Raw genomic sequence first — 19,329 nt, 5'->3', positions numbered from 1 at the left:
CTTGTCCCACAAATATTGTCTAAAAATAGCCAAACGACACATAACACATTGATGAGCAGCCTCAGTTGATTTTTGGGAAGCATTAGTGACATCCTAATAGTTCAGACACACAATAATTCCCAGAAGTACCTGACTGACTCTCTTAATTCCTCAAGAAGTTGAGAGAAAACAAGGATCAGCAGAGGTTGTTCAGTTTTCCTTCTTCTATGGAGCACAAACATTCAAATGACTACTTTCAAAATTTTCACACACAAAAGCATTTTTAGCCCTATTTGTTTGGCTCCAACATTTTGCAATTACTAGCACAGCGTGTGGGTGAGTGGATGCTCCAGAGTGGGTGGTTTTGCAACATACCCTTGCGCGTTGTGTGTTTTTATGTCTATATTTTTGACCAGTATGAATCCCACGGATTTGACTCATGTGAATGGAGCTGATGGATTTGGAGTTGAAAACCAAAAGCATATAGGTGCAAAAAGAAAATTAGAAAATAATATTTGTATTTATTTATCTTGAGACACAAAACGTTTCATGTTTAGTCTAAATAATTAATAATAATTCTTATCTAGCCTCAACCAATTGATGCCCAACCATACTTTAGTCGGAATGTCCTAAAAAGTACATTGTTTTGTTTTCATTTTACTTTTTGCTACGTATCTTGGGTGCACAATTAACCCATTCCAATATGCATGTTGCCTGATGACCTGATGTCTCCGTGTGGCTCGCTATAATTATTTCACGCAAACAGAGCAATTATCTTGACCTTGCTGCACTTTTTTCACACGGGCTAACAGATCTCTGTTTTTTCTCCTTTAGGCCATGGAACCAAAGGGGTATTTGAGCTTCTGGCAGGCTGGAGAAGAACAAGAGAAAACCTGCCATTCAAGGAGCGGGTGGCCGACGCATTTGCGGATGTGATGGTGTGCTACACAATGACCAGCTCGCTCTACATCATCACCTTCGGCATGGGAGCCAGCCCTTTTACCAACATTGAATCTGTGAAGATATTTTGTCAGAGCATGTGTGTGGCCATCCTGGTCAACTACTTCTACGTTTTTTCCTTCTACGGCTCCTGCCTGGTGTTTGCTGGACAGCTTGAACAGAACCGATACCACAGTGTTTTCTGTTGTAAGATTCCCTCGGTAGAGTATCTGGACCGCCAGCCCACGTGGTTTAAAACCATGATGAGTGATGGCCACGACCTGTCCACTCACCACGACAGCGTTCCATACCAGAATCACTTTATTCAACACTTCCTGCGTGAGCACTACACAGAATGGATTACCAACACCTACGTCAAACCGTTTGTGGTCATTTTGTATCTCATCTATGCCTCTTTCTCCTTCATGGGATGTTTACAAATCAGCGATGGATCGAACATTGTGAACCTGCTGGCTAGTAACTCACCAAGCGTTTCCTACGCTTTAACCCAACAGAAATACTTCAGTAATTATAGTCCGGTTATTGGATTCTACATTTACGAACCAATAGAGTACTGGAACTCCACTGTGCAGGAGCACCTGAAGACTTTGAGCCATGGCTTCAACAAAATCTCTTGGATGGACAACTTTTTCCACTACCTTCGGGTGGTGAACGTGAGCGCATCAACCAAGAGCGACTTCATCTCCATCCTGAAGGGCTCTTTCTTGCGCAGCCCGGAATACCAGCACTTCACGGACGACATCATATTCTCAAAGAACCGCGAGACTAACGAATATGACATAATTGCCTCACGAATGTACTTGGTAGCACGGACAACAGAAAAGAAGAGGGAGGAGGTGGTGGAGCTTTTAGAGAAGCTTCGCCCATTGATGCTAATCAACAGCATCAAGTTCATTGCCTTCAATCCCACATTTGTTTTCATGGACCGCTACAGCTCATCCGTCATCTCCCCTATCTTGACCTCAGGCTTCAGTGTACTTACCATTCTAATACTCACATTCTTCCTGGTTATCAATCCCCTTGGAAACTTCTGGCTCATTCTCACTGTTACTTCCGTTGAGCTGGGAGTCTTGGGATTGATGACCCTCTGGAACGTCGGCATGGACAGCATCTCAATCCTGTGCCTTATCTATACTCTCAACTTCGCCATGGATCACTGTGCACCGCACCTGTACACTTTTGTGTTGGCCACCGAGCACACCAGGACACAGTGCATCAAGTTGGCACTGGAGGAGCATGGGGCGGCCATCCTACAGAACACCTCCTGCTTTGTGATCGGGATCATGCCCCTGTTGTTTGTGCCTTCCAATTTGACCTACACACTGTTCAAATGCTCCCTGCTCACGGCAGGCTGCACCGTGCTGCACTGCTTCGTCATCCTGCCCGTCTTCCTGACCTTCTTCCCGCCTTCCAAAAAGAGACATAAGAAAAAAAAGCGGGCCAAGCGGAAAGAGCGGGAAAGGGAGAGAGAGCGGGAAAGGGAGCGCGAGCGTGAAAGGGAGGAGATAGAGTGCATTGAGGTTAGGGAGAATCCTGATCATGTGACTAATGTCTGAGTCAACTCATCCTATGGTCATGGCCTAACAGGCGTTGGTCGACTAGAGGTACTTCCTGCTTTGGAGGCACCAGGGACTCTCTGATGTTTCTTGGGAAGCGGTCACTCTTGCTCAATAGCTGACCAGGGTAAAGCTTAGTCCCCCAGCTGTTTGGTATATACAATAAACCTAGTTGCCAAGTCGTATGCCTGCTAACTCCTTAGGGAATTTTTAACACATTTTACATTTGTCTAAGTCAACGTCAACAACTCCTGATTCGTGAGTTAGGGTTAAAGCAGACTTTTAGGCTAATGTAAGCAAGGCTACGTCCACATTAGTGCATATTTTTCACGTCTGTTAACCACTCTACCCTGACAAATAAAGGTGGGAATGCAGAAGATCTGGTTGCAGTCATAAATCACTGCTGCATCGCTAAAAAAGAGACTCCAGAAAAAGGTTACTTGACATTCGTATACATAACAATCCATTCCCAAACAGCTACAGTTATTTTGTGTACGTTTCAGCACACCCACCACCAACACACCAATGGTGTTAAAGTGACACCTTGACTGGCATCTATCTTTTCTAATTTTCAGTTCTTCTTAGCCAAATTTAAGTTGTAACAGTGCTGAAGTACACAACAACTTCAAAAACGTACCAACGTTGTTTTTTTTAAACAACTGTTAAATCATTTCTAGAACTGCAGCTGTATACTTATCAAGGAAGCAAGCTCTTATTAGAAGTGAGTCAGATGTATTCAAAAGTTTTCAAAGGCAACATTTTAAAAAGCTAACACCAAAAAAATCAAGGAGCTTTGTTTCCAATGGAATGTCTCAAATGCACCAGTATGGATGTAGCCGTGGACGTGTTGACGAAAGCAATTCGATGCATAGAAATCCTCCATGAGATGAGGCAACTTCTCTCCTGTGCTGATCTTAGCAAACGGTGGTGAAACCAAACTGCACGGGGAAGACGGAAGGCCAAAAGCACACCACGTCACGTTGAGTAACATTAGATGTAGCCGAGCAGCGGAGCATAGCCGATGGCACACACTATGTCCAAAGTTTTGTATTGCACATTGCGTTGTATGATAGAGTTGTTGGAGTCCTTATGCACTGACAGAGCAAACTGCACTGGGCTGCAGTATATGAAGATGAGCCGATTGTGATACCCATCAATATTCTAAAAAGGTCCATAGCCTTATTCTTGGAATCTGACAAAAAAAATCCTTAGCAGATAGACAGAACCAAATTGAAACAGTTGTTCTAGCGTGAAGAGAACTCATCCTTCAGGCTAAATTTTGGTGAGCACATGATTTCCTCAATGGTCCTTATTTCAAAAGGTTATCGTCATTGAAACGTAAAGGTTTGAATGTGATTCTGGGGAAAAACAGAAACCAAACAAGATTTTTACCCATGTTTTCTTATGGTGAAGTCTTTAGCATATATCACTATTCATCAGTGCTAGCTAAAGGGAATTTTGTTAAATGTTGCATAAATGTTTAAAGATCCTTACAATAAAAGCTCTAAATTAGATATTGAGTCACATTGTAAAGTTCACTGTTGTTGAAATGTGTAAAAAAGTAAACATCAAACACAAACCTAAATGCCAACCCTGTACTAAAGCATGATCCTGTCTTAAAAACGCCTTTCCTTCAAAACATAGTATTTTTATTCTTCATTTTCTGTCAAAACTTACACTTTTAAAGTTATTTATCCAGTTAAAAGGATTCCAAGATCATCAACTTTCTTTCTAATTATTGTTTTTGTTGTGCATTGACTTTCCAAACACCAACTAGCCATGTAGCATGGCATTTCAAATCAAAGTGGAACACAACTGTCAGCTGGACTTTGTCCATTTTGCTTTCAAAAACAAAAGATTTTGATACTCCTCTCTTGAGTTTCTGGCATATTAAATTAGCCCCAAAGTTAACATAAAAATACATAAGAAAAATCATGATTAATTCTTTGTAAAGTTGGCTAAATAAACTAAGAACAGTGTTGTTTTGCACTAAATCTTTTATCATTTGGGTGTCTGTTCACTTATATTTCTTATGGTGCCACATTTAGAAAGAACGTTTGGAAGCAGAGTTTGAGAAAAAATAATCCCAAATACTTGTTAAGTTATATTCAACTTTTGACTCTTGTTTACTTTGGACTCATGTTTTAATTTTAAACTATGGCATGTTTGAAAATGACTAGTTTTATCATTTAATTGACAGCTTCTTTAGTGATGTCTTGAAGGATCTCATGCTGGTTACAGCTTAGCTACAATCTGCTGTGAGATGGTATTTCATTTCCTCTGCTTGTATATTTCTTTGTTGTTCTTTCCAAGTTTAGCCAACACAGTTGTATTGTTTCTCTGGTGCAAACTGTAGATTCCAAAAACGTTTAACCCTTGTGGTTTCACTGGTGTCTGTGGCAGACATGAAATCCTGTCCACCTTCATCCAAATTTGTCATGGGATGGATAACACATCGTATAAGGGTGGGGTCATCTGGACCCAATAAGATAGCACAAGTTAGGGTGTAGGCATGTCCTGAGTGTTTTAATCTTGGACCACGGCTACTCAGCCCTGGTCTTGGACATCTACCACCCTGCTTGTTTCACAGTTCTCCCTACACTGCTGATTATATGACCTGGTCTCCTTAAACTGATTGATGGAACACATGTGATCCAGGTTATCAGCAGCAAGAAGTTCAAGGAAAGCTGTAACGCAGGCAGGGTGTTAAGAACTAGTAAGGTAGCCCTGTTCTAGACCTGTATAGAAACTTGACTCTAGGGAGCTAAGACTCAGACTGAGAAACAGACTTAAATTTGTAGTTATTGTGCTGGAGTTTATCAGAAAGGAGATTGACACAGTCTAGCAGGAGACCCAGCATGGGGCTAGGGGAGAATTTGAGAACAGCTAATCCAATATGTTAATCTGATTCCAGATGGGGATAATCCAAAAGCAGGTCAGGGAATAAACGGAGTCCAAAACAACAAAGAACGAGAGATATTCTAACTTAGCACAGAAAATTACAAGACTTTCTGGCAGAGTTGGGCAGCATGATTAGAGGCAAGAGAAGAGAACAGTTTAGTCCAAGACTGAGGAGACACAATTGGTGTTAGCACTGGCTATCAAATCTCTAATACTTATTTTATAATTATTGTTTTTTAAGCTATCTCTGAAATAATGTGGTGTCCAGATGATCAGAATCTGACACCACCTGATCAAGGTACTCAGCAATCACTAGAGCGACATTACCTCAAAAGACAGTAGAGACCAGAAATGGGGTCTATAAAAACACCCAAAAGTTAGTTCGGTGATGTATGAATTGGCATATTTTTTGACTAACCAACCCTGCTCCTAACCCTTGGAATCAATGTTTCTTACAAATGTGGCTCCAACAAAAAGGGGAATAGACTTTTTAGTGCCATAAAAATGGTTGTTAAGAATCATTGCAACAATAATGAACAATGGTTCCTTGTTCAAAAATGCACGAGGGACTTGAACATTGACTGGCTGTCAATAACCTTCCTTTTGTCAGTAGCATTGGACATGCAGGCTGTTACTACCACCTGCAGGTTCTTAGCTGATCACAAGAATGTAGCATCTGAGTGTTCTTTAAATATGCCTCTTTGCCATTGGTTTGATCAAAGACGTACAAAATGGCTACTTTGTCCCCTGAGGGTAAACAGTGTTATCTTTGTCTGCCTTGAACCGATAAGAATCTCTGTTGCAGTCGGACAACAAACACATTCAAGGTCAGCAGCCTTGACGGATACCAATCTCCCACTGACCTCTGGCTGGCAGGTCTTAGCCGGTGGCTCGTGATAGAGAGGCCCCACACGTGAGCAGATATGGCTGATTACAGAGCAGTCAATACCTTCTTAGGAAGAGCGACTGGGTCCAACAGAGCTGTCACGAGGGAATGTCTCTGTCTTTTTCTTTGTGCTCCGACCCAGAAAATGAAAAGCTCTCAAACAGAGCAAATAACAGCTCTGCTGGATTGGTGATTGAAATGTTCACACTGGGGAAAAAAAGCATTTGTGTGAAATATGTGTCGATGTCTGAAAGTGCAAATTTTGTGTAATTGTTCACTAAATATCAAAATGCTACTTAGCCTTCTTGTGCATTGATAAGAAATACTAGACGAAATTTGGACCATGATTGCATTCTGTAAAATTGCTTTTGTCAATTAAAAGTTGCCCTACAACGAGTTTAGAAGTTTCTACAGCTATTTCCTGCAGCTGCTCATAATGTAAAGCCATGTATGTATAGTGAGAAGGCATGAAATGTTTGACTAATGATGAAAAAATGCAAATCTTAAAACAATTTACTTCCCTAAAAAAATACGGACTGTGTTTGCATGGCACTGTACTGTATGTATGCATGTATTTAATTTCTCTGTATGAAATCTACCTATTTTTTTACCACTTTTCTTAGCTTTGGAGGCTTTCAACACATACTCTGTAACGTGCTGCGAGAAGATACAAGTGTCACGTTTGTTTCCGAACAAAAAGCCAGAGGATATCCCATGTGTAAAATACCTGTAAATATTTATTTTCTATATTTTTTAAGAAAAATGTGTAATATAAAAAAGATTTTTAATGAGAGAATTTTCTTTAAAAGAAAAAACGGATTGGGGGCGGGGAAGTTGATCTAAGTAGGCCAGTAATAAACTGTGGAATGTTACCAATATATATTCTGTCTGCACTGCAGTGTCAATGTTTGTGGATGATACACTCTTTATACCGAAAAATGTGGCCACTATTTTGAAGTAGCTACATATGATCAGTTAAAGTCTGCAACCCCCACACTCAAGTAAACTACACATGGCGTTACAGCTGTTTGGTTGACACGACAATAATCTATTGTGACTTATAACTGTCAAAATGAAGCTAAAAGTGTCTAGAAACTAGCTGGAAATTAGGTGCAATAAACCTGCAAGAATTTGAGTTCAAAGTTTTCATTAAAAAAAAAAGGTAGCTACAAAAGTACATGCGGTAAATTTTCCAATGACTCCTTTTATTTTAATGCATCTCAGTTTTTTTGGAAATAAAACAGCTGATTGTGCAGCTTACACCCCTTGTCTCCTGTCTTAAAAACTATGAAAACTTACAGTTATATCTATATAATATTAATAATTAATATTAATGAATCCCTCCCCCCACGGTGGGATTAATAAAACATTTATAGATATATATTAGAAAGTCATACATTAGAAACACATAAATGAATAACCGAAGACTCAGAATTTAGAATTATAATTTCATTGTATTTTATTTGGTGTCACAAACATCTACAAAGAAAAAAAAATACATTTTATATATCCATATCTATGTAACAAGGTGGATGTAAGATTACAACATGGATGCACAGTTAAATCATTTTAAAAAACTGACCCAATTTTGAAGATAATGGCAAATACAAAACCCATAGCGTCAGCAGCACTTCAAGGAAGAGAGGTCCATGAAAGGCAGAGCTAAAATCTAGAGCAGGGGTGTCAAATATACGGCCTGCGGGCCGGATCAACCCCGCCAGATGGTTGAATCCGGCCCACTCATGAAAAGAAAAAATGATAAGAATGTTGGGGGAAAAAACATGTTTTTATCTCATTCCTGTGGCGTCCGACATAACAAGAGATCAAGAAATAATTATAACAAATAAGTGATTAGATTACTAGGTTGTTTAAAGCATTTTTTCCAACTAAGAAAAAAACAAAATCCAAGCTACATATAAGTTGATTGTAGGTTATTTCGGCATTATGATACTGGTCTGGCCCATTTGAGATCAGACAAGTTGAATGTGGCCCTGGAACCAAAATGAGTTTGACCATCCCTGACCTAGAGTTAGTGTGGTTATGCACTGATCAACCAACAAGTCATCCTATTCACAAACAGACATAAAGCCTAAAAGTTATCCAAATTTATTTCCATAGTCTTATTTAAACATTGTTCTGCTTCTCCTTGAGGGAGTTTCAGTTTGGCCACTAGGTGGAGCTTGCGCTATGGCAGTACACTTTATTTTAAGAAGAATAAGCAAAGAATGAGAAAAAAAATTGTGTTTTAGACCACTAATGGTTACTTAGAGAATATTTCCTTAAAAGAGTTTGGAAAATTCATGTATTTGAGTTTATAAAGCTGTTCACTTAGACAGCAATGTATGCTTAGCTCAACTGAGTGTTAGCATTAGCTGTCCTATGGGAAATTCCATTAAACGTTAGCTTCAAGCTAGCAGACTTTAGCTTTATGTTCTATATCGATCTCCATTTTTACGGATTGATTATTGATCTATTAAGCTTAGATCAAGTCAAATAAATTAATTGTTTTTTTTTCCAACCCAGCCCTAAAAGACACATTTGTTTACTTTGAATTAAAGCACTAACTAATTATTTATAAAAAAAAAAAAAATCCAAAATGCGGGTTTTGTGTCCCTATTTAGTTTTAAAAAAAAGAAATACGCAACATGAATTATATTCTTCTAACTCTCCTAAATTTGAATGGTGCATATTTATGAATCGATTAAAAGAGAGTACTTTACACTTTTTAAAGCTGTAACGGTTTTTATGTTTTACATTTTCTTGGCAGGTCTTGAGGTTGAGTGACAGTGAACAGAAATCTCCGTAAAGGGGTCATTGTAAACTTAGTCAAGACTGTAAAACATGAATCTTTCCTATCCCTATGGCACTAAAATCCCTGCTTTGTTCTTAGTGTACTAAACGTTTCCTGTATAAAAAGCAGGAGCTGCATTAGACTAAAAACCATGTCCTGTTAATTTACTTAATTTGGACTTCATAAAATCACATAAATTAGAGGACATTTCTAAAACTTTAGTCTGAGATGGATGGTCGCAGGAATTAGATTTGAAAAACATTCAAAACATTCAAAGATATAAATCAGATGCTCTTCAAATTTTGCATAGTCATTTGCACACTTCTAGAATTTCCATCTGTACAGCCAGAGACAGCGCCATATCTCAACAATACGGAGCCACCGAATTATGCAACCTCCAATACGCTCTCCGAATGATCTACAAATCTGTTTCAGCTGCAGCCTCAGAGGACAAATTGCTGTTTTATTGTAGGTCATCTGTCTTGTACGTCAAGCAATGAAGCAACAAAGCAGGCCTCTGTCGCCCCCATTCATCAAACGGGTTATTTAATAACTTGTAGCACAGCAGTGTAGTCTTTCAACACCGTGCAGATGCACAAATTAAAATCTGTCTACATGTTGATACAACTGGTAGTATTTTGGGATGTGTAAATATAAAAAATGGAAGATTAAATGATAATTTAATAGGGAAAACAAGTTGTTATGAATGAACTCACAGATTTATGTGGTTTCCTGTGTAAAGTGACAGAAACAAGCAAGTTAGGGATTAAAAACCAACAGAGGAAGAGTTTCCCTCTTAAAAGTTAATTACTTACTTAAAAACAAAAAGTGTTTGGGTGCTATTCTTTTTTGGTCGTTGATTTTTAAAAAAAAAGCTAAATAATTCTTAAAGTGTGATATATATAACTTCAAAATAAACAGAGGAAAAAAAATGACAGAAACTTCACGATATATTAAAAATCAAATAAACATTTTATGACCTCAATGTCATCTGCAATTTAGAATCACAAACAGAGATGTGACAGCTTGTAGCTCAAATTTAGAGCTGTAATAGAATAATGACAAATGTGTTGGTTGTGGATTTGCCACAGGTCTTTTTCTAAGAATGTTGCTGAAATTGAATCAAAATCATAATTTTTACTTGTAAATTTACATCACAAACCACAAAAAGTGCAACTATTTGAACCTACCAAATATTAAATGTTCGAATCTTTCATCCAAAAAAGAAATGGGAGTTTTGCAGCAAAATGTATTGCAGTTTATATACTGAGTAGCAACTTGTTCCAATTATTTTATTTTATAAACTTATAAAGACCTATACATTTTGAATTCACCATTTCTGATGTACATAATTTTTCTTTTAGATATGTAACCTGTTATTCACTTTTGCTGCTTAATTTAGCTGAAAATGTTACTATGCAGTGGTATGATCTGATTATTACAGGTTTAAATCATATTTACATATATATAACTTATATATATATATATATATTAATTAATATATATATTTAACGTATATATTACTAATATATATATATATATATATATATATATATATATATATATATATTACTAATAAATATATATATAAGCCGCAAGGGGCTGGATGCATGTGGCGCAAGATCGCCAAAAATGGAGAAGTTTGTGGAGGCTACCGCCAGCAATGGTGGGACAGGCTGAAATGGTGATGATATTATATATATATATATATATATATATATATATATATATATATATATATATATATATATATATATATATTGGCTTTAATCTATAGAAACACTGACATGTTGTCAAAATATTTTGGTGTTTAATGCTTTCTGACCATCCAACAGTAAGTTTAGATCACTGCTACCAAACTAAGAGAAAAAAAAATGTTTGCGCCAAGATAAGTTGACTAAAATGATTTCCCCCTTCGAGAAGTCGCTGCTCGTTCCTCCAATGTTTGAGCTCCTCTGATCCATATGGAGTCATCAAGCTTTGCAGCTGAGCCCAGACGCGAATGTCTACGCCTCTCCTCAAAGAACTGGAAGTGACACCATCTCCGTCTTTGTGCCGACGGAACTTTAGCTGTTATGCTAATCCATGATTCCTACCAAGTAGTTGAAAGACTTTATACCGTTTAGCTGCACTGACAGAAGAGAGGAAGGGAAAGGTGAAAAAGGAAAAAGAGAGTGAGAGGAAAGAATATTTAAGCCCAGCAATGGAGGTAAGTTCTCCTTATTAAAGAAATAGTAACAAAATGCTACCATTGAGTCCTTGCTAGCAGGTGCTTATCAGCTCAGCCGCAACCAGTGGTTTTGGTTTTGATTGACTGTTATGTTTGTCTTCTGTAAAAGTCCCATGGTAACTAGGGCGAAATAAAACCTTTTAAGGACAGTACAAATACACAACAATCCCCATATTAGTATCTTTTCCCAACTCTTACTGCTACCTTTTGTCCACTCTTTGCTATCTTCATTCATTCATTTATCTTCTTTGTCCCTTTTGGAGTCACGGGGGTCCCGGAGCCTAATCCCGCCACCAAAGGGCGAAGGCAGGATGCACCCTTGACAGGTCGCCATGTCTGTACATGAGAGAAGGGCAGAGGATATTGATTGACAAGGTAAACAGCCAATCAGGGTCCAGAACAGGGTGCAATGTTCTAAGAGAGAGAAAAAAAGTGTGCTGGAAAAACAAGCTATCAGCGAAAAACTTTATAAAATGGAAACGCGTCAGTCACAATCAAAGTTTTACAATAAGGAGAGTTCAATGTTCCTTTTCGCGCCAATTTTTTTCAATGCAATTTTGCGTGCTAAGTCTAACCAAATCTACATGAGTCTTAGATCAAGATCATATTCACATTTTCCTTCTATAATACTGGACTTATTTTTCCACCAAAATTTGAACTTTAAGAGTTTAAAGAAAAAAGAAAAGTGGGAAACTGTCCATCAGGTCTATCTGAGAATAGTGTGTAGTGAGGAATTTCACACTCATGGTGAGTTATTTTTTTTTAAAACATAACCCCCCGGGGAAAAGGAGGGAACTCTGTAACCAACATAGATATTTAACAGTAAATTGAGCATAAAAGACTGACGTTTTAGCTTTAAATTCAAGGGAAAGACAGCTCAACTTCATGTAAACTTGTGAATAAAGTGTAGTTTGCAAAAGTTGTTGAGTATAATGTAAAATAGCCTTAAATGTTAAACAGGTCCACATATTTACAGGATTTAGCAGCATGGGTTTGATCTGGGTGGCTCAGATATTTTCACATAAGAACCATCAATTTTACCAGTAATTCCCAAGTATGTTTATTAAAAACAGAGCAAAAATTAGCTCATTTATGCTATTCTTGGAGTGATCAAGAACTGGAAGATCATATATAAATGTATATATATATATATATATATATATATATATCATTACAATTTTCACACAACATTGCAACAGAGGATAATTTTACATTTTTATTTTTTTTATTTTTGTTTGCACATAACTCCCCCTACAATTGGACCTTTTCTAATCACCCTGACCTTTTTGAGTAAACCTAAAGAACTGTTCCCCATAAAAGACTAAGGAATATAAATGTCTTCCTAGAAAACATTCACACTCCATGCATGTTAAGTGGTGCGATCTGGTTTACCGGTTAGTTACGGACAAAGATTGTAAAAAAAAAAAAAAAAGGCAAAAACTGAGCTTTACCTTGTTCCGCATTAACCAATTTCTGTGGTGAATGTGTGAAATTGCATCATGTAATTCAAACATTTTGTGGATTCAACGTTGAAAGGCACATTGGAGACACAAAAAGAGCTGAAGTCATAATTTTGCAACAGCTGCCGCGTGTTTTTAAGGCTCATTAAATTAAAAGCTCCAGTTGCAGCAGAATTGAAGAAAGAATTTGCATTTTCTCAAGGATAAAATATAGATTTGTAAACAGAAAGTCTTCCCCTTTCCCCCTTCTCAGAACACAGGGGGGTTTACTGTACACAGCAACATCACAGTAGCTTGTTATAATCCCCAAACATTTTACTTCCTGAGCTGATAAAGACTGGCAGCAGAAGTGGCTGCTGTCATGTCGCGCTTTCTCTGTTGCAGAGTTATTGCGCCAAGCTGCCAGCCGGGGATATTTTTGGCTCCCACCTTGTCTTAATCCTGCCGTGAAGCCTCCATGGATTATTCATGCTTCCTCTCCCCTCCCCTCCGCTCCTTCCCCTTTCACCCCACTTCCTTTCGTTTTCACTTTACCTCTCTCTTTTTCTCTTTAACACCATTAGCCTTCACCTGAACATCATGTATCCTCACTATTGCCAATCTTTTATTTATTAATATATTAGTTTAGGAGAATTCTTTGATATATGTGTTTATTTTAATAATAAAAAAATGTCGTGTTATTTAAAAAGGCTATAAGTTTATAAAGATGATAAACATTTTACAAGAATGAGTGCCAAAAAAAAAAAATTTTTTTCCCCCAAAAACCTTTTGACTGTAAAGTTATTTAAAGATGAAACCACTGAAGGTTTGATTTTTCCTTCTTATTTATTAGAATCCATCAAGTTACAATAAACCACAAAATATTGAAATTCTACCCTAAATAAAATTAAGAAAAATTTATGAACTTTTTTTTAGTAAATGTTGGTTAGAAACTAGTAATGAAATAATTTACACGTTTTTATACAATTTTTTTAAATACATTTTAAAGAACTTTTTCACATTGTTATTATAATATTTTTTCAAGAATTTTTGGGAAGAAAACTGATTTAATTCTTTTTGAAAAAAGGGTTTGACTTAATACGAGGGAGTATAAGGGCCACCCAAAAAAAAAAAAAATTAGAAGGTTTTTTCTCGTAAAATTACGACTTTAAATCTCGTAGATTTATGACTTTTTTCTTGTAAATTTATGACTTTAAATCTAGTAGATTTACAAGATTTAGAGTCGAAAATTTAGCCTATGACTTTTAAAGTCATAAATATACGGCTTTATTCTCGTAATTTAGCAGTTACGACTTTTTTCTCACAAATTTACAAGATTTAGAGTCGTTATTTTAAAAATATTTTGTTCTTTATAAAGTGGCCCTAATACTCCGTCGTAACATAATAATAGGTGGAAGAGTGCTTTCTGGATGGACTGTAGTTAGAAGTTGCTTTTACTATCTAAAAAAATAATCTGGAATCTTTTTTTTATTATTTAGATCCAGCAAGACAAAAAAAATTACCACAATTAGTCTTTAAATGACAAAATTAGTCCAAAAATTGAGAAAAAAAAATCTAATTTGCCCCATAAAAATACCACAGTCAGGATCTGCATTGAGATGACACATACAACGATGTTTCTGTTTCAGTTTTGTTACAATTTGTTTGCTTTTGCTGCTTTCACTTTCACATTTGAACTCATTTTTCCTACCGCCTGCATTGAAGTTATAGTATGCACATGACAAACCTTTTCTACTGGAGAACACGATTTTCATTAAACAAGCTTTTGTCTAGAAGAAAACTTCATTTTTATTCCTTTTTTTTTTTACATTTAATTTAAGATGCAGTTTAAAGCAACTGGAATTTTTTTACAGTTCTAGTTTTTCTACTTCAGGAGACAGCACAGATTTTTGAGATTTTTTTTTTATTTTTATTGGCAAGAGAAAACCCAGAAAAGAGCAGATTGTTGACGATAGCATCTCTGGAGAGCTCAAAAAATGTCAGCTAACCAAAAAATGTTCACAAAAAAAACAATAAAATAAAATGATGAACTTCAAAAGAGTTTTTACTAATCTTTGTCATAGTGCAAAAAACAAAAAAACACACACAAGGAACTGCTATTAAATCTGTGATCACGAGTTTAATCATCAAATAAATAATAAAAATAAGGAAGCTGCCATGATACCAGCTGTAGTTTACTTGAAATGTCATTTTTAAATGTTTTACAATCAATGTTTTGCTGCTAATCAGCGACTCGGTCTAAAAGGTTGTCGTCATTAACACTTTGCTGATGTCATCAGTTCTGTGTTATTTCACTGTGGTCATCAAGAAGCAGAAAAACTTCAGTCTGGATCCATTTGCTAATTACTGATGTGATCTGATGGAAACAGGAAACTGGTGGACGGTTACAGAGACGAACACAACTCCTGACTTCAGCAGATCACAGCCATAAATGTCTTTTAGCAAATGAACAAACTGCTTAAGTCGTTCAGGTCTTTCACTAATGGGATGGAGATGGAGGAGGAAGCATTGTGTTTGAGAGTGTGACCGAAGCTACGATAATGGACCCATTCCAAGGACCAGTCTGTGTCCGGCACCGGATCCAGTACCACGTCCTGAGGGTTGCTGACCCTTGATCTTATATACAGCCAGCACATTAAAAAACGATGAGTTAAAGACACCCAACACGTCTTAACCACCTTAATCATGTGCTGACGTGGGGATGAAACTGTGTTGAGCTTAGCGGTCATTGGCTCCGGTTCTGCTGGAGCCACAGACTCTGCTGCCGACCTCATAAACGTAAAGGTTCACGCAAAAAATCCGCCATTTATATAGGAAGTATTAGTAAAGAAAACCTCATTCTGCTGGGATTTTGATTTCTATTCACAATACTTCTTTTTCTTGTTGACTCTTCTTCATACAAGGGGCAACCACAGAAATAGTTTTAATTATTTTGTCTTATATAAGCTTAAATGTACATATTTGACTGAAAAAGAAGAAGAAGAAGTCCCTACCTGTGTGTCCAGTGTGAACACCATGAGCTAAACACACAATCAAGAACCTGCGTTTCATGTGTTCTTAAACATACATCAAATGCAGTGTTGCTTTATAATTAGTGTTGGACATAAATGGCATCAGTTAAAGCTCAATAAAATTAATGAATAAAAAATACATTTTTCCTTTTTTTTCCAAACACTTTGACAGTAAATCCATCTTTCATTCGTTTATTTTTAATTGACTCACGTCCTTATATTTTCTAATATACAACAATGCAATTTTACAAAAAAATTGCTTAAGTTGAAATTTCTTTATTTTTTTTTCAATTTGTACAAATTAAAATTACATTTGTTAATCCATGTCTTGTTTTCTTGCCGTTATATAATATGCCTTTCAAAAATTAAACTACCAGAACCAAAAAACACAACTTTAGATCTTGTATCTTTAAAAAGTGAAATTTTTTCCTCCTTTTTTACATATCTATCTGGCTACATTTTAAACCAGCGGCATCAAACTCCTGGAGTTTAAACGGTATTTTTTAAAGTTTTGCCTGCACATTATTAATCAATAAACACAATAGCTTCTAAAGTCTCTACTTTTAAATATTTTTTTTTAATATTTGCTTTGCCATCATAATAAATCTAGTTGTTTTATTCAATTCTTGAATGTCATACAAACCCTGAAGAACAAATTTTGCAGTTCCTCAAAATGACCACTAGAGGCTGGTTTCATCAAGACTTCATTTTCTACTTACTCCCAGGTAAAAAAAAAAAAATCTGAAAAAAACCCAAAAGGTTTTTTTTGTTTTTTTTGCATTAAGAATGAAATAATAAATACATAAATATTATTGATTTTTTTGTATTTAACACAAGCAAGTTGTTTATCTATTTTTTAGAGCTCAGATTCATAAATTATTAGGTGTTTTTTCTCTCTTTCTTTGTCAAAGTGAAAAACTATTTCTATTATGACACTTTAGTAACTACAAAAACTAAATATGAGAAAATATAACAAAACAACACATTTGAGCCATATTTATATTTATTATTTTTTTCCTTTTTTTTCAGCCAGATGTGCCCTAGAAGAAAAAAAAAGTTAGTTTTTTTTTCCTTTTTTTAAATCCAAATTTAGTACACTGACAGCTCATCTGTGCTAATTACAAAAGTCAGTCAGATAATGAAAATTACCCATCTGGCACTAGAAGCATGAGGTGCAAAGAGCAGTAACAAGCAGATGAGAGGTGAGAGGGAGCAGCTGATGCTTTTTTTTTCTCTTTTTTCAGACCTTTTTTTTTTCTCTTCCTCTGCTTGCATCTCCCAAAGAATAAAATATTAATGGAAGCTCTGGATTCTATCTGCTGCGCATCATCTCGCCAGCGTGCTGCTGCAGTCAGAGAGGACTGTACTGAAGAATTTAGGTGCTACCTTAGAGTTTGTGCTGAAAATAATGACTACAAAAAACATATTTTGAAATTTAAAGAATTTTTTTACCCTGTTTTGTTCCTCCCACCCACAAAAGAGGGCAAAACATGGAATACTAATGACAGAAGGTCATCAAATAACCATCTTTTTTTTTTTTGCAAAGATTGTCAGCATAGAGAATAAGCAGTGTACTCAGAAACAGACGCTGCATAACTTATTTTTTCCCTGTGAGTTAAATTTAGATTCAACATTAACATTTAAGCTCCAGAAGCTATGGCAATATCCCTGGAAAATCTAAGAGAAGAGCTCCCCCTGGTGGATTCTCTTCGAACTACAGTCTGACCATTTAAAAAAAATGATTATTAATCTTTTCATTTGCAAAAATAAAATAATTTCTGCTCCTGCAGAACCATAAAATGTCCGTTTTGAGTATATCCTGTGGTTAAAGTTAAGAAATGCAGTCACGTGAATGTTCTTTGTTAATGTCATTCATCAAAGTCGCCACCAGAGGTCAGTGTTTCATTTCTTACTTTGAAATATCTGCTTTCAAAAACGTCTTCCTTTTCATGTTTTAAGCAAACTGGTTGTACTTGCGTTTACAGTGAAAACAAAATTGCCTTAGCAATATGTTAAAATGTGTTATTCTTTGTGTTGAAATAAGTTTAAAAAAAGAGTAATTTTCATCAAAATGACGGGGATCAGAAATTAGATTTTTAAAACCTTTTTGGCTCTGACTTTTAAAATATATCCACACAAAATAACAAATTTATTACCGTATAAAAATAAGTTTTTGGACGAAGATCATCTCCAGCAATCAGTTAGCAGCTTGAAGATAATCTCAATTAAATTAACAAAAAGAAAAGTGGGTTAGGAAATAATTCAACAAAAATCTGCTGCTTCAAAGTCATTAATGTCCAGAAGTGAATAAAATAGTCAAAAAATATCCTTATGTAGAAGTGATATAAAAAACTATAACAAAGGAGATTTTAAAGTAAATTAAAGAATTATCAAATGGGAAAACACTGTTTGCTGATGGTTATTTTATGTCAGTTTCGTCATTTGGAGCTTAGCAGATTAAAACTACAGTGTAGCAAAAACATTCCTGTTTCTCTTGAGCATAAAATGTAAAAAATAAATAATAATATTTATGTCTGTGTTGAGAGTGTGTCTGCATCTTAAAACCTGAGAAAAACACAAGGAGAGACTGATGACAGAGTTACAGCATTATTTCAGTAATACAACTTAAAAGAAAAGTTATTTCCCTAAAAGAAAACTTCTTCAAAACAGCCTTTTAACCACAATAAAAACATTCAAATGCAGTTCAGTAAATGTAACTTCAAGTTGCCTCTGTCAATGTCTGAGAAGGGAACTTGTTTACTCCTTCAAATACTGAGCTTTAGCTTCAATGTTTACATTCCTTCAACTACTATAACTCTTCAACCGTTTACACAATAAACTCAGTGGATTCTGAAGCGGAGAAAAGCACGTTGTCTGGTGCTGTAAGCAGTCAAAGAGTTAAAGGATGTTTCAAAGAGTGTGAGTGATTTAGCTGTTGCTGGTAACGTCTGTGTTACGGTGCATTCACATTGTCCCACGAGGTGCGTTCAAGAACAGACTCTCACCGGATCTGTGTCGGACAAGCAGGGGGCATCCGGGAATGGATCCATCATTTTTTTTTTTTTTTTAGTTTTTTATGTTTATTAGCACTCGGAGTGAGAATTCACAGGATTAAATCTCGCAAATCTTACTCCTGGCTTGTTGTTTTCACATAAATGTTTGTCATGGTTTCATACTAATACTAATACTAATATTAATTTCTCCTTCATGATCATGTTTACAGTGCTTGGTTTCCGTGTTTTGAAAAGGACACTAACCACAGGTCAACAATAGAAGAAGAGGAATCTTTATTTCTATAGCACTTTTCACAGAACGGATCACAAAGTCCTTAACAATAAATCTGGGTCCCTAATTGGTGAAAAAGGATTCCACAATTTATATTGTCAAACCAGTAGTTGTGCAGCGACACATGATCAAGAGCATTTCGGACACATTTGTTGAACTTAGTAGGTCACTTAGTGTAAAGGCTCCAAAAATTTTTTTAAGTTGTATTCCCAAACTATGAATTTAATCTGCATTTAATGTATTAAATGAAGACATCTTAACAATTTAAGA

At 36.1% G+C, this 19,329-nt stretch overlaps 1 protein-coding gene across 1 annotated transcript in view; it reads left to right on the top strand.

Annotated features, from left to right (window-relative positions):
* ptchd4 (patched domain containing 4) overlaps positions 1 to 7,162 on the top strand; it is a 36,580-nt gene extending 29,418 nt beyond the window's left edge. The window contains 1 exon segment of the mRNA XM_024291557.2: positions 814 to 7,162. Within this exon segment, the coding sequence (XP_024147325.1) occupies positions 814 to 2,495 (1,682 nt within the window). The 3' untranslated portion in view covers positions 2,496 to 7,162.
* The last annotated feature ends 12,167 nt before the right edge of the window (positions 7,163 to 19,329 follow it).

The sequence above is a fragment of the Oryzias melastigma genome, linkage group LG24 (assembly GCF_002922805.2).
Source record: "Oryzias melastigma strain HK-1 linkage group LG24, ASM292280v2, whole genome shotgun sequence".
Classification (NCBI taxonomy): Eukaryota; Metazoa; Chordata; class Actinopteri; order Beloniformes; family Adrianichthyidae; genus Oryzias; species Oryzias melastigma.
Note: the sequence above shows the minus strand (reverse complement) of the source record. Positions and strands in the feature narration are given on the sequence as shown.